The 10,268-nt window shown below is 37.7% G+C and overlaps 1 protein-coding gene across 1 annotated transcript; it reads left to right on the forward strand.

Annotated features, from left to right (window-relative positions):
• Positions 1 to 959: 959 nt before the first annotated feature.
• fbp1a (fructose-1,6-bisphosphatase 1a) lies at positions 960 to 9,716 on the forward strand. Its single transcript, XM_007257688.4, has 7 exons — positions 960 to 1,972; positions 3,904 to 4,066; positions 4,832 to 4,924; positions 5,046 to 5,186; positions 5,490 to 5,627; positions 7,039 to 7,158; positions 8,895 to 9,716. The coding sequence occupies exons 1-7, from the start codon at positions 1,803 to 1,805 to the stop codon at positions 9,081 to 9,083; spliced, it is 1,014 nt and encodes a 337-aa protein (XP_007257750.1). The 5' UTR covers positions 960 to 1,802; the 3' UTR covers positions 9,084 to 9,716.
• Positions 9,717 to 10,268: the final 552 nt, after the last annotated feature.

Consider the following 10,268-nt stretch of genomic DNA (forward strand, 5'->3'; position numbering starts at 1 on the left):
ATTTCTCACCATTAAATGCTGCCACATTTATAAGGAACATGCATCTGTGGGATGAGCAGCAAAGGTGAGGATGTGGGTTGAGCCCAGAAGAAAATTTGCCAAATCCTCTTCTTGGGGTGTCGTCTTCTTGGGACGCCTACTTTGCATCCTGTCTCTCTCTCTGACATCCCCTAATAAATTAAACTTGGCTTCAATTTGGAGATACTGGTACTAGGGCTAACTCCCAATAATGCCACGACTTTTACGTTTTTTTCGAAACACCAGCTTGAGATCCAGATCAGTCAAACGTGGCATGACGATTCTTTGAGCAGACCCCTGCTGATAACGGTATCGGGGCACATGCTCACAGTTTCTGTTAATCAGGTGCCATTCAACACCAGAAGCTCAAAATAAAGATCAATATCAACAGCAAAATAAGCTGCTTGGCAATAGCAGGGAGAATTTGGCAAATGTTTCATATGTGCAACCCATATATTCAATTCTACAGTTTATACTACAAATGTATGTTTCTTAGAAATGTGGCACCATTTAAAAGAGGAATTAACAGGCTTTCTAGCAGTATAATATTTAATGCAGATAAGCATTGTTACAACAAAGAAATACCAAATCTACCAAAGACAAAATTCCTTTAGGGCTTTAAGGCTTTCCAACCATATGACTTATTGCCATATGGCGTCACATTAATGTCAAAAGTCGGTGGCACAAAAAACAAGTGAAAATTTTTTTTACCTGCGTGTTTTAACATTTTTGCGTTTGTAAATTTACTTCTCGCGAACGTGAAATGTGAAACAAGCAAGCAAAAAAAAGAGAATTGTGTGTGCTCTTAACAAAAATATCACTCCCGAGCTTCATTGGTTTGTTTGGATTTTAGCATAGCTAGCTAGCTAACTCCCCTGCTGCTTTATAACATTTGCTGAGGGAGGTGACCCTGACCCCACCCCCAAACTGTCAAAACCACCCTTTTCAACACTCAAGCGCAAAAGCCTCGCTCAAGCAAACAAGAGTCGCTGCAGGCAATTCGCATAGCGTATGGACAACTGTGAATTCAAGAGGAAAAAAACACCCAAGAGGGAGAAAAATGAAGCTGAAGAGCGATATTTTGTTTAGTATGCACATGATTCCCTTTTTTTTATTGCAAGTTTCACATTTGCACTTGCGAAAAAAGTAAATTTACTCATGGTAATGTTAAAACACGCAGATTTATTTTTTTAAACCTGGTATTTTTGCGTTTGGCAATGGCAGAGAGGATTTGACAATTTTTTTATTTGCGCAACCCAAATCCTCAGCTCTACAGCTCAACCCACAAATGAATGTTCTTTACAAATGTGGCACCATTTAAAAGAGAAATGAGCAGGCTTTCCAACAGCATGAGATTTATTTCCAAGAAGCATTGTTGCAACAGAGAAATACGAAATCTAACTTACTAAACACACATTTTCTTACTTGTTGTGCTATATTAACTTTCCATACTAAAGAACAAACAATGTTAAATACTGTATTACTTCTACTTAAGTGTGGAGCTTAAAGAACACTTCAACTTCTACTTTTTGATAGAGAACTTGTATATTGCTCAAATCTGGGTACCTTATACATGTCTGGTTGTGACTCCACAGCGCGGTTAGCCTAGTTAGTGATCTTTCTGTGGGTGAAGTTTCCCTTTAACGCTGTGTCTCTATTGGTTCAGTCCTCCACTCCCCCTTCCTCCAGCCTCAGCGTTTCCGTGTTGAGAGCTGTGTGTGTGTTTGAGCTGAATGAGGAGCTTTATGCTGGTTTAAACAGCTCGGCTCTCCGCATTTAGTAACATGTCTGATAAAGGCTCTTTCGACACTAACGTGGTGACCCTGACCAGGTTTCTGCTGGAGGAGGGGAGGAAGGCGAAGGGGACGGGAGAGCTCACCACACTGCTGAATGCTCTCTGTACAGCTATTAAAGCCATCTCCAGCGCTGTCAGGAAGGCAGGCATAGCCAACCTGTGAGTACTGCATTCTTACTGCAAAAAAACAATGTAACTCGAGTTGAAAAACCGTTTAAAATTATGTTAAATTGCTTTGAAAAATCTTTGAACCTAAATGTTGCCTCGCCTTTAAGTTTAGTCAAGTAAACTATAGCTATTATAGTTTACTGAACATTGTTTAACTAAACGTAGATTGTCTACATTTCACTTAAATGTTTAACCCAAAAAAACGCCTATGGTGACATACACTTAATACCCTTAAAATGGTTTATTTTTGAGTTTCTTTGATTTTATCAAATTGAAAACCTCTGGAATATAATCAAGAGGAAGATGGATGATCACAAGCCATCAAACCAATCAAACAGGTTGATTTTTTGCACCAGGAGTAAAGGCATAAAGTTATCCAAAAGCAGTGTGAAAGACTGGTGGAGGAGAACATGCCAACTGCATGAAAACCAGGGTTATTCCACAAAATATTAATTTCTGAACTCTTAAAACTTTATGAATATTAACTTGTTTTCTTTGCATTATTTATTGGAATTCTTTGCATTGTTGGAAATACGTTGTTCATTTTGGCTTGTGAGGGTTGAATGTCGTCTCTCCTGTCGTCTCTCCAGTCAAAGCCTGGAGAACCAAAACATATCCCACATATATCCACATTGTGGAACAACAAGTGTTTGTGAGGCTTCAGTCAAAAATTACGGTAGTCTTTGCTTTTGCCTGCTGGTTGTTTAGCCTGCACAAGCAAGATTGCGACCTCTGGTGTTCAAACAATGGAACAGCATAACATTTCATAAACAAAAAATGGAATCTTAAGTTCCCTCAATATACATCATCAATTTTTCCCTTGCGCAGGTAGTACCTGAAGGGTACTGTTTGTATAAACAGTCTTTTAATAAACTACCTGTACACTTTCAAAGTTTTCAGTGCCTCATTGTAAATGTCAGGGCACTCAGTATAGTACCAGTAAATTGTGGAGCAGCTTTGTTAATGGTGTAGAAATAGTACAAATAATGGTGTAAAAATGTCTTTGCATGGGAAATGCTATGCCCTTATTTCTAGCATTGTAAGACTGTTAGAAGCTTCGTCTAAAAGTGCTGTATTACGAAATGCTGGGGGGGGGGGTGTGAATGGAGGTGGGCTATTCATAAAAGGTTTGTACTCGTTATTATGTTTCCCTACACCCAAAGTCAGACAGTAGAGTGCAACATATATTATTAACAGTGCAAATCAACATTGTGGTAAAGTTCACAATGCTACTGTGCTACAAAGTTACTGTGATTGGCAGTTAGCAATACTTTTGGTACATTTACTAGCATAGAGATTCCTGTTGCTTAACCTGTTTTTCTGGGTATGAGAGCAGGTTTTGCCTAAACAATGAATTAGCATGCTGTCTTACCTATCTGTGTCCTTTTTTTTTTTTTTTACTAAGTTTGATACAATGACACACTTTTGTTAAAAGCTGCAATGTCATGCTTTCTTCATTATTTTTATGATATTTTCTGCAATATGTTCTGCAATGTTCTCCAGTTGATATCCTCAAAAAATCATATTGTGTATCAAGTATGATACATTATGGTCATATTGCCCACCTCTGCTTCTGCTTAATAATATCCCTGACATTTTAAAAAATGTAAAATTAATCATTACTGAGCATGGACAGGCATCTATGTGCATTTAAACATTTGGGCTGATCTTCATTTTTTGGCATGTTTTAATAAATATTTCACAATATTGTTGTATTTTTTTTATTTATTTTCTGATTCATGCCACCATTCAGAGAAACCGTTGTGTGCTGCTTTTGCTCAGCAAACTCTAAAGTAAAAAAATGCTGTGTTTGCTATAGAGGGCCTGCAGCATTTTGCCATATACTGTGAGTGCTGTCCAGTGTAAAAATTGACAAACAGTGTATTCTGCAGCTATGTCTAATGGTCAGTATTCTCCTGCAGCTATGGAATTGCTGGGAGTACAAATGTGACTGGGGACCAGGTGAAGAAGCTGGACATTCTCTCCAATGACCTGGTCATCAACATGATCAAATCTTCCTTCACATCCTGTGTGTTGGTCACAGAGGAGAACGACAGCGCAATTATTGTGGAGCCTGACAGAAGGGTACAAAACAAAGTTTTTGCTTCAAGATAGTGTGCACAGGTGTAATCGTAGGGCTGGGCGATTATATATTATATAATGTAATTATATATTATATCTAATAGCTCATAACATGATTAGGATGTATCATCAGATATTAGGGAAACATGCTGAGTTTAAGCACTGACAGCTCTTATCAGCAGAGCTTCAGCCAGTATTTTCTTATTCGAACTGTGCGGTATGTCACAGTATTCTGTGTGGGATGTAGCCATTCCCCCAGTCTCATTTCCACACTTAGGGTTGCTAGGTATAGACAACAGCACGCAGACAGTGTGCTGCAGCCATAAAAAAAAAAATGCTGTGCAGGTAATCACTGCGCTTCAGTAAGGTTGCTAACCATATCTGGATAATTTAACACCAACGCTAGCGTAGTATAGATGGACATTTTGGACAATATAACGTACATATTCACTGATCAGCTACAAAATAATATTTATCTTCGCTTGCCACTATGTTTCAATCTGGCAACCCGTGGGAGCTTCTTGTCTGGGGAGAAGCAGAGTGGCAGAAAACTCTAACCAGTCTTTAGAAATTGGACTGATGTGCCTATTTTACACACTTGCTCACATTTATGACAGCTTGTTCAATTAACTGTATAGTTGATACGCTTAAAAAACGAATATTGTCGATAAGATAAGAAAATGTATTACAGTATGATAAAATATTGTTATATTGCCCATATTGCCTCTGGTGGATCTTAACGAACATGTTCATTTTTGGTGTTCCAAGGGAAAATATGTGGTTTGCTTTGACCCTCTTGATGGATCATCCAACATTGACTGTCTGGCTTCTATTGGGACCATCTTCGCCATCTATAGAAAGGTATGGTTTTATTTTGTAAAAGGGTTTCATGATTATTTTAATATTGCTCAGTTTGGATAGAATTTAGCTTCTGAATGTATCCTGAATGAGGCATTAATATCTTTTCTAACCTTTTTTTCAGTGCACAAAGGATGAGCCGAATGAGAAGGATGCCCTACAGCCTGGCAGAAACATTGTGGCTGCTGGGTATGCGCTGTACGGCAGCGCCACCATGGTGGTACTCTCCACTGGCCAGGGAGTCAACTGCTTCATGTTGGATCCAGTGAGTCAGTTTGAACTGTACTGTACAGTTGTCAAATTTGTCATTTTTGCATTTCTTTGGCTGTATTGAACCTAATACTATTTAGCTGTGTTTAGCCATGTTTTCCATGTTCGATTATTCTAGGCTTCATAATCACCTGACCAATTTTTTTGTTCATTGGCCAACCCCTCTACTTAGGAGTAAATTTCTGTATAATTTTCTGGTCTAAAAGATCTTCTTAATCTTCTTAAACTAGCACCCTCAATAATGTGGATTGATTAAAATATTTAGACCCACTTGTGAGAGCTTCTGTGCATTCTGCAGGCCATTGGGGAGTTCATTCTGGTGGAACGGGATGTCAAAATAAAGAAAAGAGGAAAGATCTACAGCCTGAATGAAGGATATGCCACCTACTTTGATCCTGCTGTTACAGAGTATCTGCAGAAGAAGAAATTCCCAGAGGTACAACTCCTCACCTGTACACGACACAAGATTGGTTTTGTAATTGCAAAAGCTGTTTATACTGTGAATGCATTGGGGTTCTCCTAGTTACCTGATTATTGATATTGTCTTTTATTTGGTTGCAGGCAGTATGAACCCAAGATATTTTTGTCTGATTAATTAAATTGTAGTTATATATAAAACACCCATTTCTGCATTTATATTGTTGCCATTGTTGCTATATGCTATATGTCAGCCATGGATAACAAAGACTAGATGATCCTTTTTGTCTTTAGTCCGGAGTATGTAGTGACTATATCTTCCAAAAAAAAAAAAAAAGTCTAACAATATGTTTCCATTGTGTAATGGTCCATCCCAAATGGCCCTGAGCTCAGAGAACTCTATGCTACCTCTGGACATAGTTAACATAAGGCTTTAAGTGGCAGTTTTTAATGTAACTCTATATTGCTGTGTTTGACAAAAGTCTGGCAAAGAGAACCATGTGGGATAATTAACTCTTGTTGAATGACGGTTCTTGGTTCAGTGCCCTTTGAGGGCTTATGTCCTTGTCTGTTGCTTACTGAAACTCTTTACGAGTCTATGAATCGTGTGATGATCTTTTTTTATTTTTTTTTTGTTTGATACAATCTGGAGATGTTCTGCCCATCTTTGCTCCTCAATTACTAGTCCTAAACTAAGCCACACCCCAACGTTTTTTATAGAATGTGTTGCAGGTCTAAAATGCAGGATTGGATGTATATTAATACATCCAATGAGGTCAAGCAGATACACCATAACATATATTAGGTTTATACTGTCTGCAATCATTAAATAGCCAAGTAATTTTTTTTATTTGACATACTGTCCCAACTCGTTTTGATATGGCGTTGCAACAAATATTGATCTGCTTATCTTCCTATCAGATTATCAGCACAATTCTCTGAGCATTATCATTGTTTAGTTTGCAGTCTGATATTTAAATCTCAATCCAAATAATATTTTATTATAGGAACATTCTTCAAGGTAAAAATATGCTCAACCAAGTAGTATACCAAGCAATTAAGTGTTTTAGGTGCTACATTGCAAAGCTTTCCACACTTTCTCTATTGGGAACAGGTCAGAACTGCATGCAGGTCAGTCCAGTACCCGTACCCTCTCCTTTTACATCCATGCCTTTTTAATATGTGCCTCTTCTGGTTTTGCACTTGGAAAAGTGGTCTTCTTGAAGGTAGCATATGTTGCTCTAAGATCCCATTTCTACATTTCTGCATTAATGCTCCATCAGAAAAGTGTACTAACACAACTCCATACCATGACAGACTAGGCAGTCTGAGCATTAATATTGTTTATTTCATAGCTGAATCTTTTAATCTCTTAAAAGTCCTTTTAAGCTATAGATGGCTAATGAGTTGATTTCTGTATGTTTGTATAGGATGGCAGTGCACCCTATGGAGCACGCTATGTTGGCTCCATGGTAGCAGATGTGCATCGAACTCTTGTTTATGGAGGCATTTTCCTCTACCCAGCCAATGTAAAGAGTCCCAAAGGAAAGGTATGATTTAAAATGTGTAAGATTTATTGTGTCCTTGTCACACATTTTATGAAAGCTTAATACAGAGAAATGACTAAGGACATGAGATCTCTTCATACAGTGGTATAAAAAAGTTTGGGCACCCCTGATAATGTTTTTGTTTGGATCAGCAATTTAAATTAAATATACCATATAGCAGATGAACACAGTGATATTTGAGAAGTGAATTGAAGTTTCTAGAATTTATAGAAAGTCTGCAATAATATTTTAAACAAAGATAAGCAGACACATACATTTGGGCACCCTCGTTGTTTTATTTATTTGAATACCTTTAGCACTAATTATTGGAACACAAAATTAGTTTGGTAAGCTCATTGACCCTTGACCTACATTCACACAGGTAAATCTAATTATGAGAAAGGGTTAAAGTGACCAATTGCAAGTTTTTCTCCTCTTTGCATCTTCTCTGACAAGTGGCAACATGGGAGCCTTAAAGCACACAAATCTCAAATGACCTGAAAAAAAAGACTGTTCAACATCATGGTTTAGGGGAAGTATACAAAAAGAGATTTCAGAGATTTCAGCTGTCTGTTTCCACTGTAAGGAACATAGTGAGGAAATGAAAGACCTCAGGTACAGGTCTAGGTAGGACTCAAAGTAGCAGAGCAAGAAAAATCTCAGATAAACAGAGGGAAGGAAGGTGAGAACAGGCACGACCCACAGAGCAGCTCCAAACACCTACAACATCATTTTGCTGCAGATAATGTCACTGTGCATCGTTCAGAAGAAGCCTTTTCTGTCCACACGCCACAAACAGAGTCACTTGCACAAGCCATCTTAATTTTGGATTAAGATGCTGTGCTACTGGGAACTCAGTCCCCAGACCTGAATATTATTGAAAATCTGTGGTGTGATTTAAAGTGGGCTGTTCATGCTCGAAACCATCAAACCGTCAATGACTGAACTGGAGATGTTTTGTTAAGAAGCATGGTTCACAATACCTTCAATCAGAATCCAGACTCTCATTGGAAGCTATAGGAATTGTTTAGAAGCTGTTATTTCTGCAAAAGGACGATCTACTAAATATTGATATAATTTTTCTGTTGGGGTGCCCAAATGTATGCTCCTGTCTAATTTTGTTTAAAGAAATATTGCACAATTATTGCATCTGTAAATCCTATAAACTTCATTTCATTTCTCAAATGTCACTGTGTTCATCTGCTATATGATATATTTAACTGAAATTGCTAATCTGAACAACCAATGATTAATAAACGAAAAACATGAAAATTATCAGGGGTGCCCAATTTTTTAATTCCAGTGTATGTGTGCAGAAAACTCTAAAGTTAAGAAAGCAAAAGAAAAGCAACACCTGCTTTTTTTGGGTGTGACAGCTTGATAAAATATCTGGAAAGTAATGTGTACACCTTTGCAGTCTTTTCAAAAGTTGACACACCTGTAAAATCCACAGAATGTTATTCCTGTGTCAACAACTAAAACAAGCCGGCCTATACTGTATCTGCACTTTTATTTAGACAAGAGAACACTGTCAGACGTTCTAATACAAACACAAGTTTTTGATCAGCTTTAGACATATTTCTCAAGGTGTACACAATTGTAGCTACAAAACACTTTGATATAGTCCTACTGTTGTAATATAGAACTTCTGTTCTCTACCAGCAGGGGGAGCTGTGGAGCTGTTATTCATTATAACTTTATCATATCATTTGTCATGTTTTTGTTTTCTTCCACCACAGCTCAGACTGCTGTATGAGTGTAACCCCATGGCCTTCATTACGGAGCAGGCTGGAGGAATGGCAACCACAGGGGCAGTGAATGTGCTGGACATCCAGCCTGAGAACATCCATCAGCGAGTTCCTGTGGTGCTGGGTTCCCCAGAGGATGTTCAAGAGTATATTGCTATCTACCAGAAACATCATAAATGACCAGACACTTAAGACCTTCTAAAGATGGTCTGAATGAGAGACCAAAGATCAAATGCCAAACATTCCAAACTGAGATTCCAAATGATCACATTTACACTCCATAAAGTTTACTATAGGAGACAATTCTCCTGCATATTACTGTATGAATATAGATCTAAAGCATCTCCACCATGCAAAAACCTGTTGATAAAAAGCTAAGTTGTATTATTATGGGTTTTGAGGGCTGTATAGATTACAAAGCTTCACAAAATGATTGTTCTTTGGAAAACAGTATAGATTGACTGGTACCTAATGGACCATGCTTTAAAGGTGTAACAGTTTAGGTTACAAAATGCTGCATTATTCCTTCAATAAAATTGCACAGAAACAGTAAACTATTACATTTTGCACTAACTAGAAGAACATGCTAAAGCTGAGACTCATTCTGTTACCTTCTGAAGAATCCACAAGTTACTAATATTGTAAAAGGTCTTAAAAATGTGCTGCTGGCCAAAAAAACTGGAGCAAGTCAAGCCATTCTAAAGCCTGACCAATCTATGCATTACAAACCAAGTGCCTTTTCGAGTGCCAAGTGAACCAATTGTGCATTTTTGGAGACGATTTCAATAAAATCATATTTTCCAAAGAAGCAAAGTATGATTTGTTGTGGTTTGTTGACCTAATTTCTGTCTGTGGATGGTAAAGTAAAAAGAAAAGCAGCTAAACAATGAGCACACAGTGAAACACATTCCAAACAGTCTCACAACGTTCACATTCTGTTGGAAACCTTTTGACACAGTTAATATATTTTTAGACGTTGCTGTACATTAAATGTCTCACACAGTATTTGAAATCCTCTAGTGCTGCTGCTGGTACAATATTATTTACAGCCTACACATTACTGTGTGAAAGTTGACTGGCTGCTGTAGTTTAGGTGACCTTTTCTGTAAAGGTCAAAAGAAGCCTGTGGACCTTCTGGCATTTGGGAAGCTTGCTGCTGATGGCAACCAGACATACTGAGAAAAATACTCTGCAGCAAACGTGCACTTCTGCATGAGAGGGAGTATTATGTAATCAGATTTATACACTTAACACTTTTTAACACTAATTTGTAATCAGAATTACCCCCACATGTTTGGATTATTATATACCATATACAGCTGTATATTATTTACCAAATAAAACCTTGAGAGTAGACTGTAGATT

Source organism: Astyanax mexicanus, chromosome 22 (assembly GCF_023375975.1).
Source record: "Astyanax mexicanus isolate ESR-SI-001 chromosome 22, AstMex3_surface, whole genome shotgun sequence".
Lineage (NCBI taxonomy): Eukaryota > Metazoa > Chordata > Actinopteri > Characiformes > Acestrorhamphidae > Astyanax > Astyanax mexicanus.

Excerpts from the sequence above, each read along its gene's own strand:
- fbp1a (XM_007257688.4), top strand. The coding sequence starts at position 1,803 with ATGTCTGATAAAGGCTCTTTCGACACTAACGTGGTGACCCTGACCAGG. Across the intron at positions 1,973-3,903 it reads AAGGCAGGCATAGCCAACCT|CTATGGAATTGCTGGGAGTA; the intron begins GTGAGTACTGCA and ends ATTCTCCTGCAG. Across the intron at positions 5,187-5,489 it reads ACTGCTTCATGTTGGATCCA|GCCATTGGGGAGTTCATTCT; the intron begins GTGAGTCAGTTT and ends TGCATTCTGCAG.